General features: G+C 41.7%; 1 protein-coding gene across 6 annotated transcripts in view; it reads left to right on the top strand.

Moving 5' to 3' along the window:
• The window catches only part of CAB39L (calcium binding protein 39 like), a 63,085-nt gene extending 36,923 nt beyond the window's left edge, over positions 1-26,162 (top strand). For all 6 annotated transcript variants that reach the window (XM_048052491.2, XM_048052492.2, XM_048052489.2 and 3 more), the window contains 7 exons: positions 719-883; positions 5,536-5,654; positions 11,074-11,242; positions 15,151-15,210; positions 16,700-16,765; positions 17,434-17,577; positions 24,271-26,162. In XM_048052491.2, coding sequence (XP_047908448.2) covers positions 719-883; positions 5,536-5,654; positions 11,074-11,242; positions 15,151-15,210; positions 16,700-16,765; positions 17,434-17,577; positions 24,271-24,450 — 903 coding nt within the window. In that variant the 3' untranslated portion in view covers positions 24,451-26,162. The remainder of the gene's footprint in view (positions 1-718; positions 884-5,535; positions 5,655-11,073; positions 11,243-15,150; positions 15,211-16,699; positions 16,766-17,433; positions 17,578-24,270) is intronic.
• Positions 26,163-27,035: the final 873 nt, after the last annotated feature.

Raw genomic sequence — 27,035 nt, 5'->3', positions numbered from 1 at the left:
ACATTAGGTATTTGAAACTTTGCATTGAATTAGTATACGCTAGGTGAGAGTAAAAGATGAAAGACTTGGTTTGTTGGGAGGCAGCCGTGGAGCTTTACTGAAAGCAAGTTAAGTTGTTAAATAATTTCCCAACCTGAACCTGAAGTGCCTGCGCAGTCTTCAGATAAATCCCTTGCTGAAGACGCTGACTATGTGACGAGGAGAAATAGGTGGTGGCAGCGCAAGGCTGGCAGGGTTACGGGGGATTATTTGGGTTGTATGTAAGGAGCCAGGACAGGCCATCAGCAAGCAGTTCTGGATGGGGGCAACGCAGCCTCCGGGTGCCCCCATTTTGTGCCTCTCGGCCCACAAGTCTTGAGGGAGCCCACTGCAGGAGTGGTGGTGGAGCTGCTGCCCGCTTCTGTGGGGGAGCACTTATCAAGGATCTTGATGACGTGGGTTGGTAACTGTATTTCTGACCCTATTTCATGCCCATGATATGGCAGTGATGGCATACTGTGTTTAATTTGAATATATCCGTGTGTTAGTGTAAGGCCTGCAGGATCTGGTGTGGGCATTGCAGCCTCAGCGATTGCAATAGAGTATTAAAGAGTTGTGATCATCACAGGTGCAGTTAGAAGCTTTTGTTTTGAACTGTTCATCTTTTTAAATTTAATAAAATTTGGTTTTCTTTCTTTCTTTGCGAAACCAAACCAAACCTTTGTCTGTTGGTCAACAGGCATCAGAGGAAGTGTCAAAATCCCTGCAAGCAATGAAGGAAATTCTTTGTGGGACCACAGACAAGGAGCCACCTACAGAAGTAGTGGCTCAGCTGGCACAGGAATTGTACAACAGTGGCCTTCTAGTGACGCTTATTGCCAACCTGCAGCTGATAGATTTTGAGGTAGGTCAATGTACATAAACCTATTTCCCTGGTCTCAGTGTTGTCTGTGATGATAGCTGTGTTTTTCTGAAGCCTAATAATTTTATTGCACTTGGAACATGGTTGCACCATTTCTCACACATTGAAGAAGGTAGTTGTAGGTTGTTCAGTATACTGACAGAGGTGATCATATACTAGAAGTATATGCAGTGCATCTGATTTAGCTTTTTTTTTTTCTTATAAACAAGAAAGAAATACTACTATGCGAATCCAAACAAGATAGGAAATGATGCTGAGAATACTGTTTATGACCTTGCAAGCTGCGATGATTAACCTCTTACTTTGGGACACTGCAACAAGAGTCAACCACTGTCTCTGAAGTGTGTCTGATTTAGAAGGGTTTCAGTGACAAGGAGTGAAAATAATTGTAAGCATGGGAAAGTCTCATATGAAAAAGACTGAAAAAATTAAGGTGGTTTAGTTGAGAGGAAAAGAGTAGAAAAAGGTGTTGAAAACTGCCAGCAGGTGGCAAGGTAAATTGGATTGCCCCCACTTATTTTTTTTTTTTGAATAAAGAAGAAAAGAATATATATATATATATATTCTTTTTTCCAGCAGAAAATAAATAAATATTATGTAATTATATAGTCCATGGAACTCACGGCCAGTTCTGTTGTTAAAGCTAAGAACTTTGTAGAATTAAGGTAACTGAACTTCCATATAATTAAGGAGAAGAAGAGTTTTAGTAAAAACAGATTACAGCAATTCAAAATAAATTTAAACCCTTTTAATTGACCTTTAGCTGCTATGGACAGGGAAGAAACTTCATCACTGCCAGGACATTACAGTATTTCTGTGGTCCAAGGTCAGCTGGGATACTGGCCTCCAAGGGCTTTTGTGCATTTTCTATGGTTCGCTGCCACTGATGAATTGTCAGAAGTGTCTGAGTATCTCCCAGCAGATAGAAATCCCTGGTTCCCCAGAAATAAACCTCTTCCACTGAGGTCTGAAGCCAGGGCAGTACCCAGTGTGTAGGGCGGGGTTGCTTTTGAATTTAAAAAGCAGCTCCTTGGAGAGATCACCTGATGCTTTCAGAGTCACCTTTTGTGATATTTACTTTGTTGTGTAAGAGTTATCCCATTATTGAAGTCACTTGTTGTTACTTCATTTCTCTTTCCATTTTGAAAATGAATGAAAAGGAGGAACGATGGGAGATTTATGTTTGCCTTTGCCTCCTCTTCCTCCTGTCCCCAGTAAAGCCAGCATTCAAGGGACTGATTGATTTTCTATTAGTTGTTGAAATGTTGTTAGTGAAATTCTCTCATTCTTCTTAAGGTCTTGAGTTCAGGATGGTTTTTATGCTTATATTTCTTCAGATCTTTTCAATTGTCATCTCCCCCCAGTAACTGTTAAATGCCTTAAGTACAAAAAAATCCATACAAAAACATAACCTGAAAAAATCATACATGTAATTTATATTTATATATTTTTAAAGAAAATAAGAGGGAGGAAAGAGAAGATACTGTTAGCAAATATGCCACAGGAGGGAAACTACTGGATTTCTTCAGTTGCTGACAATCTGTATTGCTTTGTCAGACGAAAAATAATCTGTTATTAAAAAAAAATCCTAAATAGCTTTTATTGAGAAACAGATTTTTCTACGATAAAACCTTCCCAGTCATTTATCAAAATTGTTCAACATACTCCGGTAAGTCAGTAGAAATGAAATATCATTGAAAAAGAGGTAGGAAGAGAATATGCTGCCTTGTCACCATATTCCCATAGACATTTTTAGTTTATCAACTTTTCTGCTTATTTTGTTATATTGTCCACAGTTGATATTTAGGTTTCTTCATTAAACAAGCAATGTAATCACTTTTTAACATGCAAGTTAGGTTTTTGATCTGTATGTCATGGTAGAAATCAAAATAACCAATACCTGAAAATCTGATTTCTGAAGGAGATAATATTTATGTAAATTACTTCATTTTGTCCTGACTCCCCTTCCCCTCCTTACTACCCCTCGCCATCCCAAAAACTGTTGAATCTGCTGGCCACTTTGAACTTAATATTTGCGTAGTTGAACTAACCTTTGAAGATACGATTTCAAAGACTTCATGAAACTTGATGGCTGTTTAGAAGAGAGAGACGGGAGCTAATGCCCCCACTTAGAAAAAGGCAGAAGCACAGACTGAAGTCCTGCCTGTCTCATTTGTATTTCATCTGCCAGTATGCTTTACAGCACATGTGGCAGGGGTACATGTGTGTGTATAGATGACATTGTCATGTTCTTCTGTATCTCTACCACACATCTATAAAAAACAAGTTTATTGCCTCTGCCACTCAAGAAACAATATAATTTTAGTTAGGCATTGGAACGGGTTGCCCAGGGAGGTGGTGGAGTCACTGTCCTTGGGGTTGTTCAAGGAAAGGTTGGACGTGGTGCTTAGGGACATCATTTAGTGGGTGACATTGGTGGTAGGGGGCTGGTTGGATCAGATGATCTTGGAGGTCTTTTCCAACCTTGATGATTCTTTGGTTCTATATAATTTTGCTGATAATAATGTTAAGAAGCACTAAGGTTGGGTTTGAGCAGGAGCCCAGAATCAAGAACAGACTGGATAGATTTTTGCAAATTTAGAACACGGAATTTATTGTTGAACTTTGAAGAGCTGAGGCAAAGGTGCATTCCAAAGAAGTCTATTAAAAAAATAACCAACAAACCACAAACAAACAGAGATGTTACTAACTGCATATAAGCCTAATGGTTCACAAGCTGTAAGGCCCATAAAAAAGGCAGTAAATAGCCACAAGCCCAGGACTGGCAACATTGGACGATTTCTCTCACTTTATCTTGAGAAAGAAGCTAAACTGCAGTATAGGTATTATGCAACTTGTTATTCATGTGATGGCATCTTCTGAGGTTTTTCTTCGTTTGTTTATTCTTGTCTAGCTATCGTGCTCTCCATGCTGCTTTATCTTGTGCTTCAGTTGTCATATGTATTTCATTTAAAGGCAAACTCGAATTGCAGATCCAAGTGAGAAGCATTGCAAAAGTATTCCTACAATTTTTATGGATGTCTGTCTGATGGTGAGGGAAGTCTGCCTTGGTTTTCTTCTATCTGCCTCTGTTTTCCTGAGAAGAACTCAGAGAGACCAGCTTCTTTCCTGATCACTGGTCTCTGGAAAATATGCTGCTATGGGATATAATGCTGTAGTACACCTAGTATTAAGTAACTAGTATAAAATTTGGCATAGCAGAAAGAATCACTCAATTTGGGGACATTTTTATCTCTCCCCTTTCGACAGCTCTTCTCTTTCTGGATTGCTTTCATTTTGGAGTAACTGCTGAAGCCGCTGGGGATCACAGGATTCCAGACATATGTTATGGGTGTTGTAAAGATAGGGAGAATGGGGCATCTTTATAAAGAATTAGCTTAATTAAGAGAATGTCCAGAGGTCAAAAGTGCTGCAGACAAAGGCAGGTGGATTGGCCTGGACTGATTTGATCCTCATATTTAATTCCCCGAGTCCCTGAGTCCCCAGGCCAGCTGGGTTGGAACGAGTAGGAAAGCAGAATATTTTGTGTTTCTCAGCAGTGATTTATTTGCAGAGGTGAAACCAGGGAATTTCTCTCTGTGTGAAACTGTCTGCGCCTTGGCTTAGAGCGTTCAATAATTTCTTCGCCAAGGAGTGTTTGTCCTCTCAAGGCAGATCAATGAGCATGTCGAGATTATAAGCAACCTTTTGCTTGAGCTCGCCCTGTGCATAGTGACCTGCTGTTGACTCAGTGCCTTGGTTACTGGCCATTAGTGCGGCGGTCTCTCCCCTCTATTAATTGCACCCATGAATTTGTCTCCTGCGGCCAGGGGAGAAAGCGGTGGGGAGGAAGAGGACTTACAAAGCAAGATGCATTGGCAAGCTCTGTAGCTGAATAGAGCATAATCTGGAAGGGCCTTCCGAAAAGTTATCTGCACGGGGAAGTATGCAAAGACAAAAGATGATTGTACAGATGTGTGTAGGCCTAGATGGAGGAGAAATTTAGGACAAAGTTAAGGATCCTTCCCGTATTACTTGTGACTGAAGCTGGGACATGTATGTGACACAGTAATTATTTCATTCTTCATGATGAAATAAGGGGTACAGTTTTAAATTTAACCCTGATTTTTCAAGATTGCAATCACATTTGCATTGATGACATCCAAATAATGAAAAGCCCTAGCTTTATAAAGCTAGGCTGTGTTTTGTTGTACTTGTTTCTAGCTTGACAACTTAAATTTGGAGGCTATGGGAGCAATAATACACGCTGCAAAAGCACGTTTGGCTCAGGGTTGTTGTTTGTTTCTTTAGTACTTTAATGTTGTTATATGAAATAGCCAGGGAGTTGCTCAACAGAATAAAGAGGGTACACATCTTCATCTAGAGAAGAAAAAAAAAAAAAAGGTATAAATGGGTGTGTGTGGGATCGGTAGTCTTCAGAGCCACCCAAGGGAGGAAACCTTCTTATGGCATAGAGGAAAGAGCAAGTGTGACGTGGTGGGACTATGGAGAGCCCCAAAAGGAGACAGACTTGTTTTTGTTTTAAATTTCATTTCCGCTTTAAATGGATATTATAGTGAATGGTCATTTACTCATGCTTTTACAGTTGAAGATATGTTTTGCTTCTTTAACAGGGCAAAAAGGACGTTTCCCAGATATTTAACAACATCTTGAGAAGACAAATTGGCACACGCAGCCCTACTGTGGAATACATTAGCGCCCATCCACATATCCTATTCATGCTCCTAAAAGGGTGGGTGCTTTAATTTGACTTTGATTTTCACTAAAGAGCATTGCCTGGAACATAGTGGCATTGCAATTGATCTACTGTCTCACTTTTATTTTTATTTTTTAAAAAGGATTTTCAAACTTTGTTCCAGATTTCTTTCGTTTCTTTTATATTGACTTTCTTTCTACATGAATGTACACTTTTTAATAACTGGATTATTTTATTTAGCCATTATTTCTTCACCAAACGTCATGTTGGACTAATTATGTGCTGCTTGTTTTTGACTGCTCACCATGTGACATGTGACTTCAGTTCTTGCCCTGAACTCTTATGTAGTATTGTTGACAACTGCTGAATTTCATTTAGACCCTTTTGCGTTGCAGGAGGGGAGTTATACTGCTCCCTATAAATAACTGCAGTCAAATGCTGGACCACCATGTGGCAGAACACAGAGAAGCAAAAATGCATGAAAAGAATAGTTGTGTCTGTGGGACAGACTTCTCAAACGCTTGTAGCCACATGTGAATTTCAACTTTAAATTAAGTCAGTAATGAACTCCATGTCTTTCAGTAGTAAATCTTTTTTTTTTTTTTTTTTGTAATTTTAACCTATGAGGGAATAAGTGCTCAGCCAGTGTTTCCCAAGGTAAGCTGGGCAGGGAGGGGGAGAAGCGTGGAGAAGACATCAGCCGTAGTTGCGTTCAGGAATGCACAAATGTTGGCCTTAAACTCTTGAGGTTTCTGTCCCCTTTGCTTGGCCAAAAGTGCCTCCCATTTAGCAAGAATCTTTGCTTTTCCAACACTTAGTCTACTGTTTTCTGTGGTTTTCTTTTGGCCTTAGGATTTTGTTTATTTTTCTCTAAGGAAAGAAGAATATATGTCATTGGGATTAAAGAGCTAATGTTGAAATAAGTGCATTCATTAGCTGACCAGTATGAAACAACGTGGACTCTCATAGCAGTTACCTGGTTATACTAGTAACAACCGTTTGAAAAATATTGTATAGGCCTTTTAAACTAATGGTACTTACAAGAATATGCATTTTTTTTTAATGTGTTTCTTGCTCTTGAGGCTTTAGATTGGCATTTTAACCGTTCACTCTGCAATTGGTGTTAGGAAAATATTTAAGCCCTATCAAAGATTTGTGCATAACAAGAATGCAGCCCCAGGGGTAAAATCCCTTCCAGCCAGCCTTCCCCTCTGCCAAGGACAGACCTGAGTGAGTGATCCCGGCCTCCCTCGGAGTCAGGGGAAATAGGCACGTCTGGAGCCTGATTCCTCTAAACCAGCTATTTGCCTCAAAACTGGCGACGTTCCAGCGCAGCTGAGCAGGAAAAGAAAAGTAATCGAGTGAACTAATTTCTACCAGGGATTTAAAGAAGTCCGAGCCTGTCACTGAATGTGGTGTCAAAACTTGTGTTTTGCTCTGATAACCAGAGGTCCTAGTCTGGACCCGCTGCTCTTCCCACCAGCAGGGTGGTGGGGAACCAGGGCAGGTCGCTCTTCTGACCTAGGTCTTGCTCTTACAAGTATCATGATTCATTGTGATTGTGCTTTAATTTTGAAACTCTGACTTGTTTTGTGTTACTAAGCACCAGCGTCTTTGGAAAGGAAGCCAGTAAGCCAGTTAAATGGATTTTGTTTTCATTTGTTCATTAAAATTCAACATTTATATGAACCTCAAACTAATTATTTCAGAACAGTGATGATAATTCTCTCAGTCATTGTTAAGTTGTACAGCTGTTTTCAATTTCATATATAGATGCAATCATTTTCTTCCCTTTCCTGACTTTTAGATTTCCTTCTCTCCTTTTCACTCATTTTGTTTTTGCACATTGCGTGTGCATCTCTGCCATATGTCTTGGCTTTATTTAAAGTTAGAAAATATTTTTGGATCACGTCCCAGATATTCTTTGGCATCTGTAGCAACCAGGAATATTAAAATGATAGTAAAAATTTCATGTTATGTGTATGTGCTGCTGATGGACGTGTCACGGTAGGTGACCTGAGCCAGTGGATGTATTTAAGTGGCATCAGTTACGTGCTTTTCTGAGATGGGTGCTGCAGCGTGTCCATGTTAGTTTGGGTCTCTGGCTCCTTGTTTCTGATGTCTTGGCCATCTCTCCACAGTGCACATACTGCACTGTATCAGAATTGCCATTTTACAAGTTTTTCCTATGAAAGTGCTATTGAATTCTTCAGCAGTACTCCAGAAGATGGTCACTGAGCACTAATGGTATCTGAAAAGTTGCTGTGTGATGATGTCAAATACCCTGCTGCCTTACCTAACCCACGCAGGTCCACTGCCAGGGCTGCCTGAAAAAACAGTACTTCAAATACATACCTAAAGTAAGGGTAGGTTCCCTTACAAGCAGCTTGCTGAGTGCAGGCAGTGCGTGGTGCTTGTGCCCAGTGAATTGTGAGTACTTAGAGGTAAACACCCTCACTTGAAAATGTGACTTGAGGACATGTTTTCATATTTATTTAGTACTAGGTGAATATATATGAAACTGAAATCTACTTAAAGGAAAGTGGATTTGGCTCGCTTGTACCTTTTAGTGTTTGTTATATGACATTATTTAGAGAAAAAAAAAATTTTCAACCATGACCGTAAAAGAAACAGCCCGGGACTATTGTGAAGGCTTGTCATTGTTTTACTTGTATTGGATGCAAAATTTCCTCTGCCCCCTGACAGTCAGTTCCCAACAGTATCAACAAAAGGTTGCTTTTTCATTGCATAATGTGAGCTCTGTTGAGTGGGAAGGATCCTGAATCAGGGCTCCCTCCCAGTATTTCCTGCCTAATACTCCAGTGGCACTGCCAGTTTGAGATAATTGTTCCTACCTTTTAGGCTTCGTTTTACTTGTTGGCTACTCCCTCCTACATTCTCAGTTTCAGAAAAAACACGTAGCACATAGTTCACTACTTACTACTGTTTTTTTGTTTTTGTAAGTGAATTGATTTTGCTGCTGCATGAATACTTGCTTTTATGGTATCTTCTCTATGAGCAGGCTCTGTGTATGAATAGGATTTTAGATGAATACAATGTTTGGTATATAGAGTGTCTGATATATTCGGACCAAATTTGAGCCAAGCCTTTCTCTGGTGTAAGCATATCGCATTAGCCCAGAAATAATTTGGTCCTTTATAATTTAAAATATTTTCCCTTTCTAGTACAGTGACTACAGCAGACTTGAAGTTTGTGGCACTGTTTTCATCGTTTCTCATGAGTTATGCATTTATAAGATCTTTTGTGAATATATATATTACGATGCATGTGATCTCTAAAGTGCTCAGTCACTGCCCAGATCTGTGTTGATCTCTTCATATCATAGTGCAGGTAAAGCTTTAATAGTATGTTTTCTGAAGTTGCAGAATTCCTTTTAAGATAAACTCAAGCCACAGAAGTTAGTGTAAAAGAAGATCAGAGTATGTCTGTCTGTCAAGACCTTCTGTCTTCCAGGCTTGATGTCCTTGTAATCTCCTTCCCATGCATCCATATCTTGTACCATCTTCTGCACTAGCCACATAAGTAGAATTCTCTTTGCTCCACGATGCATCTCTGCTCTCAGTCATGCCTCTTTTAGCCTCCACAATAAATGTTTTGAAATGTCTCAAGTCTATTATTTCCCTTTCTGGTTGTCCCCAGTGGTCAGTATGTGGGTGTTTCTTTAGGTTGTAAGTTAATCATAACAGAACTCTATTTTTTTTTTTCTGCATAGAGTAATAATTGCTCATTAGAAGAGATTGTGAAACACATCTCCATCATTCTTGCCTGATGGCTTGCATGTAAATGTGGGTGCAGATAACGTACTGGTTATGACTGGGCAGCCTATAAACTTCTTCCAGGCATACTCCAGGAGCCAAACCCAACTTCCCTCGCTTATGTGAACAGTCAAAGGTCCATAACCCAGCTCTAGATAATGGAGCATTTGACTAAGAATGATTCTGTTGATGCTTGTGTTTTAAGAAGTTATTGTGCTGGAAACAATGTAATTTGCTTTTATTCCAAACAAAATATTCCTTAGCCAAGTATTAAATATTTTCCTGGCTGCTCTCCTAGGAGTAGCTCCGCCTCCTTCTGCTTGAAAATTAGTATTCTTGTTAATGGAGTAGAGGAGAGGTGTGCCTTAACAGAAAGCGGCATGTCTGTTGGCTAAAGGCTTTTAAGTTCATGGTTGCAAATGCTCCCCAAAAGGAAACAAACAGGGGCTTGACTGCATGCATTTACTTGTGAGGGTGGGAAGTTTCATTTGCCTTTTTGGAATAGTGGTTCATTTTTCATTAAGCCAACTATTGTTGACATCAGGTTGAAGTATGCAGCTCTGGTATGCTCTCAAAACACTAAAATTCTTTTAAATTGCATGCTGGTGGTAAATTTGAGGGCCCACTCACTTACAGCACAGATGGCATTTTGTCTTTTTTTTTTTTTTTGGCCTAGTGCTAGGAATTAATTGTGAAAAGGAAAAATGATGCTGATAAGCTCTGGGTGATAATACACAGTTCTGATATAGTATAGCCAGCTTATTGAAACAGTGTGTGCTTTCTGTCCCCTTGGACTTCATCACTTTCACATGACTGAATATTGTTGGAAGAAGTTCACTTCAAGTCCTTCCTGACTGTTAGATTGCTTTTTTTTTTTTCCTTCTTCCAAATTGTGTTTCTAACAGCTTTGTTTCAGATTAACTCCAACATTAAAGACATCAAGACTTTATAGAAATAGAAGGTTATCTGAATTCCCTCCCCTCTGCCTCCCTTCCCAAGACTGCGAAGTGTGCTGGCTCCTATCTGTGACATTGCCTGTGCCGTAATGGGATTGTAACTTGAGGAACAAATATTCAACTCCTGAACAAACCCTTTGTCTCTGCAGAGGGGGGGATTGAGCAGAATTCCTCCCCAACTGCAGGAAAGATCTTCAGAGCTACAAAAAGCTTAATCATATGTAGACTGCCAGGTTAAACTCTTCCTACCTTCCTCATTAGGCAATATTTGAGAGTGATGTTCTCTAGAAGAGTGGGAGTTGCTGGGTGGCCATGAGGTGCTGTATTTTTCTTGGATAAACTGAGAAGCTCAGAATTACATCTGAAAAGGGAAATTATTGTACCGTATGGGCTTTGCTTTCTCATAAATGAAAGAAGGCTGAAGGAATTCTGTTGAAACCTTATGCACTCCCTACAGTCTTCACAGAGAGGAGGTGTAATGCACAGTTATACTGAAATGTGCGTTGGCTTGTAAAGACAGAGGTTAGGAGTGGGAAACGCTGGCAGCTCTGGCATTATGAGCTGTAGTCCTGAAGCTGCCCTGGTTGAGGGACACACTGTGCATGTGCTGGGCCCTCTCTGGCACATATTTCATATGCTACAAATTTCCCTATTGCTATAAAATTGTCTATCTGTTTTTGGTCTTTTATGGTTTGATCTTTTTTGTTTCCTTCCGTTCTCCAGATACGAATCCCCAAATATTGCCTTACGCTGTGGAATTATGCTGAGAGAGTGTATCCGACATGAACCATTGGCCAAAATCATACTTTTTTCAGAACAATTCAGAGACTTTTTCAAATATGTGGAAATGTCGACGTTTGATATAGCTTCTGATGCCTTTGCTACATTCAAGGTAAGTTATTCGATACCTGTACATTAGTGTTGAGTCAAAAATGGCATTCCATCAGTACTGATCATTGAATACTATATTTAAGCATTTGAACTGGCTTTTTTATTGTTCAGTAAAAGATATAATTAGTCCTTGGTCAGTTTGTAAAAGGAGTCACAGCAGCGATCAAGTCTGCAAAGACTTTAATTCAGTGCAGATTTACATTTCACTGATGTTCTTCATCTTGATACCCTGAGGCCTTTAATACAACCATTTAAAGCTCAAATTAATCATTCATTATGTGCAGTTATTGTAGACCACATAACCTTTCTTCTCCTTCTAACCTTCCCCACAAATAAAACCACTGCCCATCATAACCACAAACAGTAAATAGAAGGAATCATTTAATTCACTTTTGAAATCCTGTAATTTTCGCTGAGCCTTCTGAGTCTGGCACTTTGTTTAGACTAATGCTGTGCCCCTGATTATTTTTACATGTCTGCATGCTTACACTTGTGGCCCGTGGTACAGTGTAAGCACCATACTGCTAAGATGTGTTAGGTGCAAGCACTGCAAAGGTGCTTGCTTGACGTTACAGTGGCCCTAGTTTCGTGTGGTGGCGCAGGGACTTTTGTCTTTTGATTTGAGACTGGTAACGTTGAACATTTTGAAAGGTAGATCAAAGGAGAAATGTCACGAAACTTCTAGTCACGATTAAAACTTTGCCACCTTCCTATCTCCAAGTGACAAATAAGCTTAATTGTGATGGAGGACATGAGGGAAAGCTAGAAAGGGCCAGCTGCCATTTCCTGCTTTGGCCTCCTGGTAAGTCTGTGGCTGTTGGTGATGCTCTGTTAGTCCCTTCAGTGCAGCAGAAGTGGCCCAAAAGCAGTAGGTAGGATTTGCCCATTGCTGCAGGATTGAATGCTGGGATCCAGGTGGCCTACGCTCTTCACAGAGTCTGTGTTTTGTACTAAAAATGAAGTTGGGTGAAGCTTGCCAAATTTCTTGGAATTTGTATGTGACCATCGTGTTTCCTGCAAGGTGCTAGTGTACTTGTTGAGCCAAAATATACAGGGAAGACTGGTTTATTTCTGAAAAATAACTTAAATGGGAAAATTCTTTCCAGGTAAAGAATCATCTAAATATAGATCTAACTCCTCCTTTTTTTTTTTCTTTTTTTCCCCCCCTCTATCATTGGGTTCTTTGCTGTCATAGAAACGAGTTGTTCATTCTTTATTCTCAGAGCTAATTAGAAATATGATTAGATAGATCTTGGGAATAACTGTAAGAAATGTTAGCTCAGCAATTTAACACATAACTGAGACCTGGCCTCAGTTTTCACTTACCTATTGAATGGGGTAGAGATTTGCAGAATGGAGATAGTGTTGCATTCTTAAGTAATGAGTTGATCAGGATTAAAAATTCAAACCACCCATTAATCAATAGCAGTGTCTTTCAGTTGTTTTAGGTTGTGCTGCCGTTGTGTTCATTTGGTAAATGTTATGAAAGCGGAAGTAGCAAAGAAATCTGGACAAGTAAAAATATGTGTATAGGACTGTAAAAGAAAAAAAGCTGAACCATAACTGAACTATTTAAATCCTCTATTTCTGGAGTTTTACCCTATCTTTGGAAGAGTGTTTGTCTCTCGTCTGAAAAAGTATTCTTGGACTCTGTTCCCAGCCTGATAGGAGAGATTTGCATCTTTTGCCCAGGTCCTGCTCTGAGCATGACAGCAGAACATGTGTTTGAGTGATGGGCATGGTTTTTACCCCAACCAGGAGGTAGGATGTAGACATGGGTCGCTTCAGCTGCAACAGGGGCTACAGGCTGCTGTGACCCTCCCAAGGCAAGAGGGATTGATTGACCTTTATGGATCTACAGCTGTGGAACTTATTTCTGTCCACTGTGATCCAAGTGTATTTTTAGCAGGATTTAAAAATAGGATTCTACATCCTCACGTGCATTGGAAAGAGAGGAGTAAGAGGGTAGTTCATAGGTGAGAAATCACCTCTTAAAATGCTTGGGGCAATCCATAAAACTGCATTTTTTTAAAACTACGTTTTAGCACCTGATACATGGCCAGTTCTGGAAATAAACCAGCTGTTCATTTCATCTTCTATCTGACTATTACTCTAAAATAGCTGGAACAGCAAGAAGTGATATGGAAGCAATTGAATCATGAGATGTGGAACTACCTCATTTCTAATACCATATAAATAAGTGCTGTCTATGGTTGCTTACTGGCTGTATTACTGAACTCTGTGTTTTCAGTTCTGCTTCCCCTGTTTTGGGTTTGCAGTGTTGCCACCAGGGTGTCTGGTTGAAAGCTGAAAGTCTTGGATAGTCTATGCACCAGAGGAGGGTTTAATTAAATGTGCATTAAAGTTTGAGGATATTTATAGTAGGAAAGTATTGGAATTTTTGATGAACTTGAGAGGTACTTCTTAATTAAATTCAGCCAGGTGCACAGCAGAGGGGAAACAGAGCTGCTAAAAATGCAGAGGAAAACAGCTTGTATTTAGAGAGTCAGCTGTGGAGGGTACCAGGAGAGGGTGGAAAGAGTGCTGATGGAATACTGCTGCTCCACACTGTCTTATGATTTTCTGTGAAAAACTCACTTTGGATTATATTCCATTTGTGCCCCCTGTTGAAAAAATGTTGTACTTGCCTCCTAAGTGCCCTGCATCAAAGCTTGTGAATTATATTTGTTATGTTCAGCCTTTTAAACTGGTATCGTTGCAATCCTGCTAAATAAAGGACTGTATTAAAACGTAATGTACTGCATTTTGTAGCACCCTGCTTTCCTTTTACAATTTATGGTAAAAATAAATTAAAGGATTAGTATGTAAAGAATTAATTTTATTTGTGATGCTGTAGAGGATGTGGCGGTGCATGTACTTCAACAATGCTGTTTAGGTCTCTGACTGTGGTTAAGGAAACCAAGGAAAAGATGATGAAAAAGATACCAGAAAGTGATTCACTGAAAAAATAGCGACTTGAATGGACCTCATCAGGCATTTATTGTCATCAGTGTTATGTTTTAAAAGAGGAAATAAGATACAAATTAAACTTAAATGCCTCAAACTGGCCACTTCAGTTATAGCTGTTCATGCAGTAAAGAGACTTGATTTCTCCTGGAGCTGAACATCTGCATCTCTGCTGCTGAGCACCAGCATTCCCATTCTGAGAGAGAGGTTGCTCCAATTTAAATCTGAATTGGTTACCCACCTTTTAGGATGGGATGCCTGCTGTGCAACTTCACCTGCCTAAAAGGTCTCTGCTGCTGCTTGTGTTGGAAAGCCCACCTTAGGCAGAAAAACAGACCTAAGACCCCCTGTTTTGGGGATGGAGTGGGTGTGGAGGGAACCTGGGTTGCTAGCTTAGATTTGTGCCTAACTTGTAGGTTTTAAATAAGTAAGTGTATATATCCAGTGGTTGAATTTGAGACTGCCTTGTTGCGTTCGATGGACATGAGCAGTAGCAATCGATAAAACTTATCATAATCTTCCAGTTGTGGGGCAGAATGGAGATCCCTTTTGGTTGTGCGACCAAAGCTGATCCCTCCGTAAAGGGTTATTTTGCTTTCCTCCTTTCCTTCACCCCAGTTTATTGTAAGTACTGTGCACAATGACCAGAAAAAATAAGGCTAAAATGTGGGAGGAAGAAGGAATATAAAGAGCTTTGGAATAGCTTTATGTTGATTCTGTTATGTTGATTCTGCACTGAATGAGTTCTCATTAAAATGCTAATAAACACACAACTGAATTCCATGCGGTATCATCTTTAAATGTTTTTTGTTTATGGAAATCATGTTGGAAATATCTTCTAAAAGATGAAGTGCTAAAAAAAAATACTAAAATGTATTAGAGAAAAAAGGGAAAATTGAATATGCAAACTCTCTAAGGGAACCTTTCTCTGCTCTTCTCCAGGACCTGTTAACAAGACACAAGTTACTGGTAGCAGAATTTCTGGAACAAAACTACGATACAGTAAGTACAAATGACAGAAGAACTTTATAATATCTCTTCATGCTTAGCTAGAAGAAGTGTGCTTTCAGTAGTGGAGGATTTCATGCTCCACATAAAATAGTCATGCAGGACTGCAAAACTAAGCATTGCTTTTACTAAATGTGGTGTTTGAAATACAGGTATCCGCACTGCTCACATCCACAGGGGACAGGTGCCAAGTTTTCAGGAGAACTCGAAGTTTAAAAACAAGTATTATTCATCTCTGTACTGTATCTCCTCATAGGTGAATGGAACCGCAAACAGTATTTAGATAGACCATGGGGAAAAGTGTTCACATTTTTAAACAGTTTTGTGGTATTCCAGCATTGATAGGGCCATGCCAGTGTGACTTGTAATACTCTGGGACAGAGGAGAAGAGTTACTGCAAGAAGTTATAGCGATACTGAAAATTATGTGCACCTAAGTGGGAGACAGAGATGTCACTATTCTCCTTACCATCCTAAATCAATCAGTCCCTTGGTTTGTTGCCATTTTTCACTTTGACTTTTTGACTCTGTTTTGAATCAAATTTCAGTCAAAAAAATTCCACTGGAATCAACGGAAATTAGTCTGATACGGATAATGGAATGAGACTACAGGTTATGTTCTTGTGTTACCTTAGCTATTCTTTATTTCATTGCCAAAGTAAAAAGGCCGATGACTATTTCTTTCGTTCTAGAGTTACCAAGAAGGTTAAATAAAGATCAGGCTGATTATTGCTGAGTCACAAATGTAGCTTAACTGGAGCAAAGTTAGTGTTTCTGCTCATCTTTCCTCTGTTAGTACTGAAGGACTACAGTGGAACAAAATTTGAAGTATAAATAGTGGGCATTAGGATTTTTTTCGATGATTCTTGGACAGCGTTGGGTTTATTTCGCTTGTTTGGTCGATGAACATATACAGTAGCATGGCTGCTCAGTCTTCTTGACCACAAGATTTCTTTTGCTACCTGCAAAAAGCCAGCATGCACCCTACTCCTGGTGATCCTCATTCTGCAAAGTGCTTCAATGAGTGAGGGTGTTGAAGGCAGGTGGCACCTCACAAAGAGCTTTTGGCACATGCCAGTATGGGACGCACTGTCAGCAATTTGGGGTGCCACATTAAATTGCAAGTGAAAGTAAAACACACTCACGTGTCCCAGCGGCAGATTCATTCTCTTGTAAAAGAAGGCTGTACAGGCACTGGCTGACTTCTGTGCGAGCTGGCTCATGCTACCTTCTGTTGCATCCAGTCCATGTGTGGTATCGCTCCGTGTAGCGTTTGGCAGATGAGTATTACTGGGCATTAACTCACTATATGATAGCAAGCAGAGAAAAAAGGCCACAAGAGCTTGGCCTGCCATTGCGGTGAAGTGTTAGAGGGTGGCACTGCTGCTGCTTCTGCTGCTCCTCCAGGGTGGAAGGGCAAGAAGGAAATGGGGAGAAGGAAGGATGGACATGAATTGACTGCATTTGTTTTCTTTTTACTCTAGATCTTTGAGGATTATGAAAAACTCATTAATTCTGAGAATTACGTAACAAAGAGACAATCTTTGAAGGTAAAGCAACATTTTTCAGCGCTTCCCTTGAAAATTTGTAATTCATGTTATGAAGAATATCTAAATGCATATATGGCAATGAAGTAATCGTAATTTCTAACAAAAAATAAATGAATGTTTGGGGACGCTTTTCATACAAGAGCTTGCTGTGAATTTTATTTCCTGGATCTTTGTTGAAGCCATTGGACTGTTCCTATGGAACAAGCGCCATCATTTTTCCTCTGACCTCAAGTTTGTACTTCAATTCAGAACATAAGTTAAAATGAACTTGAGAGTAACATCATTGTCCCTGTTTTTTCATTGCTTCTTGCCACTGCAGCACCAGGTCTGACATGGAATGCAGATGTGGCCAAATAGATGTGTTAATGTAAAATCTGCGTGAAACTAAAGGTGTCTTTGTGGGACAGTTGCACTGCACTTGCTTCTGTCCCAGCTGGCTCACACCAGCTCCTATTACATTCAGTCCGTATGTGGTAACTTTTTCTGTAATGTTTGGAAGATGGGCATTAAGTAACTTACTACGTGATAAGTCTAGTTATTTTTTTTTAATGTAGTGACATTAAAAACTCTTAAGACAAACATTAACATATGCTGTTGCTTTCTTTGCTTTCAAAAATCAAGTGATAAACTGATTAACATTTTTTTTTTTTTTGTAATTTTCTCTATAGCTTCTGGGTGAACTGATTCTGGACCGACACAACTTTGCCATCATGACAAAATACATCAGCAAACCAGAGAATCTGAAGCTGATGATGAACTTGCTGCGAGATAAAAGCCCCAACATTCAGTTTGAAGCATTCCACGTGTTCAAGGTGAGACAGCAGGAGCTGTACAGACGGCAGACTTTCTTTCCTGCTCATAAAAGTGTCTTTCAAGGAGGGCAAGAGAAATCCCTCAAAAATAAGGCTGAAGGGTAGGGTTTACAGTTGTGTCAGTTGTTTGAGAACATCTTTATTGAAAACCTCTCTATCACACAGCCTCTGTTTTGTCTCACCTTCAGGTGAGATCTAATGCAGCATCATTTCACTTTGGGTTGAGGGTAATCCCTCACAGAGATGAGGTGAATGGTACTGCTACCAAAATACACGGTTCCTAGATGTTATCCAGGGTCCTTTCCTGAACTCTTGGGTGTTTTACTATGTGATTCTGGGTAAGTATATTAAAACAAACAAAAACAGACAATCGACCAAAAAACAAAACCAACCAACCAAAAAAAAAACCAACCACAATGTCTTAAAACTTTACATTAAGACCAAAAATAGACAGTGCTAGCACTGTGCATCAATGTGAACAAAATTTGCTTTTAAAGGTATTAAAAAGATTTGATAGATCTGAGCTTGAAATAAGTTTAATCCTTCCTTCCTTTTGCACTGATCATTAGCACAGTCTTAAACAATTACAAGACCCAACCAGTGTCTTCTTTTTCATTGATTAATGTTAACAGGTGAATAGTTTACTGTTTTCCTCTCAAAAAAGATCTCTGCTGTCAATCAGAACGTGAATTGAATTGTTGCTGTGGAAGACTACCTTTAGTTTAGAGTTACTGTATTAATTTCAAACTATGCAAATAGAGCTGCTAATAATTTTCTGAACAGGGGAGTCTGTGAGGATAGTCTTCCCCAAGATGGTTAAGAAAGACACCAGATCACAACAGAAGTCATGCTATTCTGGAAAGGTTAATTACCCTCTACAAATTCAGGGTGACTTGTTGAGTTCTGTAGTTCTGCCGTCTCTCATTTGGCAAAAAGCTTTCAGGTCTTTGGCATGGAGGTTTAGAGGATGTACAGCTTCTCCAAAATGCTTTTCATTTACCAAAAAAAAAAAAAAAAAGAGTCTCAGGGAGGATTAAGATAAAAAAAAAAAAAAAATCCCTCCCTGAAATAAGCAGCTTGGTAAGCTGTTCCCTTGCTCACTTCCTCCGTCGTCAGCTGAACCACTGTGAGCAACTTCTCCTCCTCCTCCTCCTTATCAGGAGGTCTGTAGCTCCAAGATAAGAGAGCAGTCAGGCTCAAAACGCAGCCTTTGAGATGCCTGTGGAGGGAAGGGATCAGACGATTGGGGTCTGCTTGCCACTCTGTGAACAAATGCCAGCTTTCTGTGTATGAAACACATGGTCCTGTACTAATGATAGGCATGGCCTGGGCCTTGGGAACAGCTGATTTTACTTATTGTAAGAAGCATTTGAAAGGATTTTGAATAATTTGTAAGGATTCCATTGTGCGACTGTGTTGATGTTGCTCCTTCCCATTCCTTCCTTCTTTTCCTTTACCACCAGGCCGTGTCCCACTTCCCGTTAGAGCGTAGGTATTGTAGGCTCAGCCTTGCTCAACCACCTGCAACACTACCACGTGGATGTAATGCTGAGGCCTTCAGGTGCCCAGCAAAATAAATAGTGCATGATGATAAAGTTACGTCTCTTCAGTTCACAGCACCAAGCTCTGTCCTCAGATACTATCCTCCATGGGATGTTGCTGTTTTTTTCAGTAGTACCCATCAGCAGCATTTAAGTGGTGCCTTACTCTACCTCATATGCATAGTGTTCATTGTGTGGGAACTGCAGGCTCAGAGCAGCATCTGATCAGCTGGAGATTGTTTGTTTATCACTAGCAGCAGCACACCAGAGTAACTCTAAAAGCTCAGCAAAGCTCCTCTGTTAGGTCCTCACTGAGGGCATGGGTTATCTGGATCTAGAAGCATTCAGCTTCTCCCAGGTGGGCAGTGGAGATACAGGATATATTATAGGAAATCCTATTGTGAACTAGCTTTGTAGAGAAGGTCAGAGAAGAGCATTTTCCTCTGACTTCACTTTTTACTCTAACTTCTGGAGAATTAATAAAGGAAATCCTTAGATATTCAAGAGAAGAGGGGAAAACATTTCTCTTTTCTTGTGCCCTGCTCTGCAGCGTGCCTGCCTACTCTTTCTGCGTTACTGTCCCTGAACCCAGTTCTCTTGTCAGCTGTAATAATTCTGTGCTGATGTAACTGGGAGAGGAGTCTGGTCCTCAGCTTTTAATCTCATAAATTTTAAACTGTGCCTGCATTTTTAAATTGTGCTTGCAAAACACCTCTACAGCCCTGGCTGAAATTACAGCAGACTAACCACAGTTACTTGAAATCAAAGGTCTGCTGAGAAGCAGATACTTGCTGCTCTGTCTGAGCTGCCAAAAGATTGGGGTTTAAATTACCTGATTTAGATGTTTCACCAGTTAGACACATTTGAAATGAAAAAGTGCTTGTTTTGTAAGCATTCAGGTTTCAACTTTCCCCATGCTCTAGCCAACCCCCCAAAAGGCATATAACTCTTAGCTTCGTGAGGCAATTTCTTATTATTGAGGATCCAAAACTGCAAGACAGAGACTAAAGTGATGAGCACCTCATGTACACAAATATTTTGCAGGAGTGTTTGGTGGCTGACAACGCCCTTTGGGCTCTGAGAACATTTGTTCATCCAGGATGCTTTCTGTGGGAAATCAAGGACAAACAGAGTGCCTTCTTGCAGTGCCTGCTTCCATTTTCCTCCCAGGAGATGCTTGATCTTCCTCCTACCTTCCTCCTCCTACTCCTTTTGTCTGAGCTAGACAGAGTTTCTGCCTCGCAGCATCATCCTAAGGGTACTTTGTAAAGCTGTGTGTCCCACACAGTGTACGCATGAGGATTAGCCAGCATTTAATCATTAGGAAAAACTAACACACCCCACCTCTTTCCTTCTCCCCCAGAGATGTTCCAGTGGGGACTCAGGGCTGTGGGCTTTGACAGTCACCAGTCTCCTCTGCCCTGATTTCAGTGAAGAGGTCTCAGCCTTGAGCATCCACACTTCGAGGACCAAATGTTAGGAAGGGCTCCCCAGCTCCTGTGGTGGATTTGTGACAGTGGAGCCTGCTGTGAGTTAGCCCAAAGGGGAGAGCACAGCTCTCAGATGTACATGAACGCAGTGCAGGTCATCCTTTGACCTAATGCATTTACAAGTAAAAGCTAATAACGAGCCCTCTTGGCTTTCACGTAAACAATTAGCTTATTTTGAGGAAAACACCCTGGAGTGGTGAATTGGGATTATGTAACTTTCTTGTTCTTAAGCAGACATTTAGCAAGATATATTTTACTGTTTAAATCTAAAAATAGACCGGGTACACTGTGTTTTGTGACCTTAGCTTAATTTTTCCGTTCTCTTCCATGCACATTACAGAGCTACCTCTCGCTCTGCAAACGGTCTCAGATAATTTGACCGTACTGACAGCTTCCTCTTGATAGGAAGCTGAACCCAAGTGTGCGTGGATGTGTCCTCTCTGCCTGTTAGCTGGAGAGTTTGTAGGGCAAGAAATGCAAAGCATTACAGTATAAGCAACGTGAACCATAAGGCACTTCTGTGTGCAGTTTCCTGCTATGGTAAGATTGTGCTTGACCCCAGCTGAAGTCTTAAAATACTCAGTCCAGGGTATCCAACCCCTGTTCTTCTGGAGTCCCAGAGGATGGTGATTGCTGGTCATTAATTGTAAGGAAACGAGGTCAGATTCTCTAATCAAGCGATTTTGGTATTTGTTTGGGGAAGAAAAAAAATAACAGTGTATGACTTTTAATGCAGAAGAGAGCAAGAGGCAACTTTGGGCAACTTTTTCAGAGTTGATTTTCATTCCAGTCCTTTTAAAAATATTCACAAAACGGAACTGTGCTGAAACAGCTATTTTTAGAGTTGGAATTTTAATATGAGTGCTCTCTTTATTTTGGGTCTCTCTCTCTCATATATCAGAATTAAGTGTACTCTAGAACACACGATCTTTTATAGTAAAACCATGGGTGAAATGGACTTTCTGTGAAGTGTTTTAGCTGCAGTTAAAATTCATTTCAGTAAAAATGTTCCAGCTAGCATTAGTAATGATTTCTGTTTACAGAGAGTTACAAAAGAGAGTTGTGAACATGGGGCACTCTTTTTTACACGCAAAACGTTATGGTGGTCCTAACCCTGGCCTTCGTGGATCTGAGTAGCTGATACTTGCAGAACTTATTTTGTTTGCTTAGCTGAAGCATTGAATAACATTTCAGGAATTTTCTGGGCATTTAACGTTCTCTCTTTACGAGTCCCTTTTGACACTGAGCAAGACTGGCAGTCAAGATGATCTTTGTTTGGATTTTCAGTCTGACAGTTTTGCAAGGGGATGATAATAATCTATAAATAATCGAGCCGGAAGATAAACAGGATGTGATATCTTCTATTAAACTAGGTCCTTTAATTATTTAGTATGGTAATGCCACTTGCAGAACCAGCACGAAATGCTGGCATGTACTAGGTTTACCACTAAAACCTTTCAGTTATGTTTTCTGACCAGATAGGTTTTTATGAGAAGAATTATGCAGATTTGTTGATTTTGAGAGTCAGCCTTTAGTCATCTTTGTAAAGAGGCCTAATACTCGCTGAAGGAAGATGTCCAGCCCTTTAGGATCAGGCCTTCTGTAATACATCCCAAAAGGTCACAGAGGAGGAACTGAGCTCCAGAATGAAAACCTTGCAGCAAAGCTCTGTAATGGTTGTTTTCCTCACCCCGGCCTGCAGGCTCGTGTGCTGCTTTTCTCAAAGGAAGCTTGTCTGGATGGCGTGGGGCTGACCACAGCCCAAGCCCTACAAGGTCCAGCCCCCGTCAGCACGATGGCCTCCTGCGGGTCAGTGTATGGGGAGCCGAGGCGTGGGGCTGCTGGAGCTGAAAGCATGAGCTGCCGCGGTCTCAGCCAGAGCCGAGCAGTCATACCCACGAGACTTCAAGATTCATATTCCCTAGATAAGGCACAGAGAGGAAAGCTGTCAAGTACATTCAGATTTACATTCCCGAGCCCTTCATTTCTCAGACTGGGGGGAACCAACGGATCAGTAGCAGAATATCAAAGTTATTTGCAAGGGAAGGGATGTTGCTTTCAAATGTAGCAGGCAGCGATAGAACAATCAGCTATTGACAGTTCATCAAGCGTAGCGAGAGCTGGGAATTGAACACCCCACGGGCTGGCAAATGCGTCCCTGGCAAGATGTTACATTTTGAAGGACTGGAGCATCGCGCAGGAAAGCTGTTATCGTAGGGTGGCTGCTCTGAAGGGACTCTTGAGAGTTTGGGCTGTGGGTGCTACTGTTGTGAATTTTTAGGGTGGCAAGTAGGCATAAATATATATATATTTAAGATGATAGCTCAAGACAATCAAAGAAAGGTGGTGTGGACGCCTGTGCAGAGGGTCTGAATAACTGGGGATGTTCCACCTTCACAGGGACCGTGGCCTGGCCACACAGAGCACGGTGTGTGCGTGTTCCCCCTCACGTAACGCACTGATTACATGATGTATCCCAGGTTTTCACGTGGCCAAAATCTCAGGGAGGAGAAACCTGCGGAGGAGCCCCAGGTCGGGAGCCAGCAGCCCCGGGGCTGGGCCGAGCGATCGTGCTGCCTGCGCTCGGCCGGACAAAATGCCATTCAGCGCTGTCAGCAGATGTTTGTTTTTATTCTGGTTTGAACAGGCTCGGAGGGAAACTGGCCGTTTTCCAGGCCTGTCCATCCTTAATTTCTTCTCGTCGGGTAGAGAATAACTTGAGTTATTTATGTCGTTGCACAAGCGCTCAGACAGTGTTTTGTTTGACCAGCCATGGTAACCTCGGCGCAAGCCAGATGTGGGAACTCTTCCTGTGGTGGCCAGGGGGTGCAACGCATGCGTTCCCTCCGCCCGGTGTCCGCACAGCCCCGCTCTCTGCAGCATCCTGAGCTCCCTGGGCAGAGCCCATCACCGCTGGCCTGGAGTTTCCTGCGTAAGGCAGAGAAAATGTTAAAGAAACAGCATGTGGGGTTGTGTGCCCAGTTGGAAGGCTGGTGCTGTAGGTTTTAGGTTTTACAAGAGGAAAAAACAGAGCACAGTTAAGCTTAGCCTTTAAAGTTGCTGCTTGACAAGACCAGTAAGCCCACGGGACTGGCGAGCATCTGAGCCTCACATCACCTCCCTGCTCCGGAGCTGGATGCGCCCCGGCGCTGCTGCTCCTGCTGCTGTAAATTTCCATGCTCCCATGGATGGATTAGGCCGGGGGAAGCGAAGCCTCTGACGTGTCTCCCAAACCAAAACAAAGCTGGCAAGTCTAATTTTAGGCCTGGTTTAGTATGGAAATGATATCAGACCTGACACAAAGCTTTTCCGTTCTCCTGATAATTAATTTATGCGTAGTAAGTGTTGCATGTAGGAAAGGCTGAGAATTGATAGCCTGCCCTCAGCAGCTGGGTTTGCAATCAAATACTTGATCAACAAAGAGCAAAAATAAGGGGAAACGATGCCACACGCAGGCATAGCTTTGCTCAGGTTGCTGTTGAACCAACGTGTTTGTAACTCCTCTCCCCGTGCCCTGGGACAAGGTGTGCAGCGGCAGTGTCTGCCTGCCAGCCCTCAGCTGCCTGGTGAGAAAATAACTTGTGGCAATATTGTGTGTGACTGATTGTTCCTCTCTCTCTCTCGTTCTCTCCCTGCCGTGCCTGGTTTTGTTTGCATGTTAGGTTTTTGTGGCCAGTCCAAACAAAACACAGCCCATCGTGGAGATCCTGTTGAAAAACCAACCCAAGCTAATTGAGTTTCTGAGCAATTTCCAGAAAGAAAGGACGGATGACGAACAGTTCACTGATGAGAAGAACTACCTGATTAAGCAAATCCGAGACTTGAAAAAGCCAACAGCTTGAAGAACTCCACTCGTTTTCCACTGTAGGCATTAATCTCATGTGTTAAGTTCCTCCGTGTCCCTTAAACACCACGATAGTGCTTGAGAAGGCACAAGTGCCTGTTTTTTTTTTTTTATTTCGTCTTTGTTCGTAGATGTCAAGAGTATAGGGATTTTACATGGAAACTAAAAAAAATTTAAAAAAACCTAGAATAATATATTATTTTTAATCAAGACTATAATTATTTATGTCAGTTTAGAACCTGTTTGTAATAGAAGCTGGTTTGACAGATTTCTCTGTGCTCAAGGAGGATGAACCTATTTTGCTTAACTTTATCGGCAAACTTGAGCTGTTGGTGAGTGCACAAAGTAGGTCTTCTGAGGACTAATGCTCTTCCTTTGCACCTGTAGTTGTGACTTTGGTTTAGTGCTGCACACACACAAGACTGTGAAAGAGTACATTCGTCTCTGGAGTTAGCTGCAGTTATAGATTCTGTTCTTTAGTCAAAACAGCAGGAGATAAAAGCAGTAAAGGTCACGTTTTTGCTTTATTTTTGAGTTCTTTCATCTTTAAGTTTTCCTATACCCTAGATCAGAGGTTTCCTATTCAGTCTGTGCTAGGGAAGTGGACGAAGACATCAGCCAGGTGAGCGGTTTCTGCCAGCCTCCCATTTTCCTGTACACGATCTACCTTGTGCTAGGGCACAGGCTGTTCCCACCGGTTTCTGGCCAGACCGATGGACCGCGTAGTCCCCAGTGGGAGGAAGGCAAGAGCATCCCCTCCTTCTGTCAAGGCCCATGCAGTATTGCTAATAAAATGATCCTGCTCCTACTAAAACCAGCAAGAAGTCTGTCCCCAGTCCCAGTGTGTGGTGGCCGGAGCTGTGTGGTCGAACCCCACCGAGTACTGGCACCGCTGTGGCTCACGAGCTGGCCCTTTGTGCTTCCCGGTGCTGGGAGTGCTTTGGCCAAGATTTTTACATCTGCGTGCTGAAAGGAAGGGTCCCAATTGTAAATGGCCTCAGCCTGAATCATCTGAATGGCCCCTGGAGTCATTCAGGGGCTGCACGTGCTCTCAAAGCCGAGAGCATTTATCGGATACCTAAATCGAGTTGAGGCGGCCATTTAGCAGCCCTAGGCACCTCAGGCTACTTCGTGGCTGGTGTTTTCTGTCCTTGTTCATTCAGATGTGAATTCGGGTTCCGTGGTAGGTTTCAGAAGGGAAAATCATTGCACTGTTCACGTTTTAAGTTTAATAAGCTCTGTGGTCCAAACAGTGTTTCCCAGGTGTGTTTGAACAGGTTTTTGGGTGTCTTCTATTTTCTAGTGGGGAAATGAAAATGTTACTCTGATGCTTTATTGGGAAGTGGAGTTTGAGAGCAGGGAGTGGAAATTTCTTGAGTTTTTCTTGACAGCCTAAGTTCTGAGTTTTCCTGTTTGTTGTAAGGCAGTTATCTAGCTAAAGCTATAGCTAACGCTTCAGATAAAAAGGTGAAACTGAACTGTAAAAACAGAACAAGACTTTTTCCTTCATAAAGCGGTTGTATATTGGGGTGTCTGATACTTTTAATTTATGTGCTTTAGAAAAGAAATGAAACTGAACAGATTGTAGAGTCACATTTTTTGTTTTATTTTTTTCAGATGTCAGATATACACAAAAAATGTACATCTTAGTTGCCTGGAATTTAAAAAGAAAATATTTACAAGCTATTAAAGGCATGATTACTGATTACCCTTTATTTCTATCTGTGTTTTTTTTTCCTCTTGCCTTTCGGGATAGCGGGACTGCGCGGTGCTAAATTCCTTCTCTCCTTTGCCAAGCAGTTTCAGCAGATGGAGAGAGACAGATGAGCACTTTCTTCAGAGCTCATCCATCCCCTCTGCGAGCATTGCATCTGCAGCCCTTGCTGGCAGGGGGCCTGGCAGCCCAGGCTGCCGTCCAGCTTTGCCTGCCTGTGGTCTTCAGCCCCGGTGCTATCAGAGGAATGCTCGCTGCTCGATAAAGGAGTATCTCCAGAGCAGCAGTCCTCCGAGCTAGCTGCTCTGATCCTCAGAGATCCGGAGCCCGAAGCCGAAGGGTGGGACCCACCTCCAGGGCTGGATTAACGCAGAGGCACGTGGCCATTGCCTCAGCCTCTGGAGTTGCAGAACATCAGGCTTTCCAGCCTGTGCTTGGAAAAAGTGCCTAGCAGCGCGTCTGGGGGGAATACCTCCATGGGACAGGGTGCGTGGGATCTGTACAGAGGTGCCATCGCACCTGCTGAAACGAAGGGGGGAAGACAGTGCTGTGAAACACTCCTGTCTGCACGGCCCGGCCACGGGAGGGCCGCTGAAGATACTGAATCCTGGCGTGGCACAAGGAGTGAGGGCAGAAATGTGCCAGGCTGCTTCATCCCACGCTCACTGTAGCGGCAGCCTTACCCAGGGGTAAGGGGCAAGGAGGGCTTGTGGAAAATGTGTGCGTGCTCGTATGTGCAGCTGAAAGAGAGAGGAAAACGGGTGGGCTTGCAGTGAAGTGACGTGTCGGGCTCCGTGTGGCTTATCATAAAGAAAAGCTGCTCCTGAAGCAAGTGTTGCCAGCGCATCTCCTAGTTAATCGAGTCTTCC

Source organism: Anser cygnoides, chromosome 1 (assembly GCF_040182565.1).
Source record: "Anser cygnoides isolate HZ-2024a breed goose chromosome 1, Taihu_goose_T2T_genome, whole genome shotgun sequence".
In the NCBI taxonomy this organism is placed as follows: Eukaryota; Metazoa; Chordata; class Aves; order Anseriformes; family Anatidae; genus Anser; species Anser cygnoides.
Note: the sequence above shows the minus strand (reverse complement) of the source record. Positions and strands in the feature narration are given on the sequence as shown.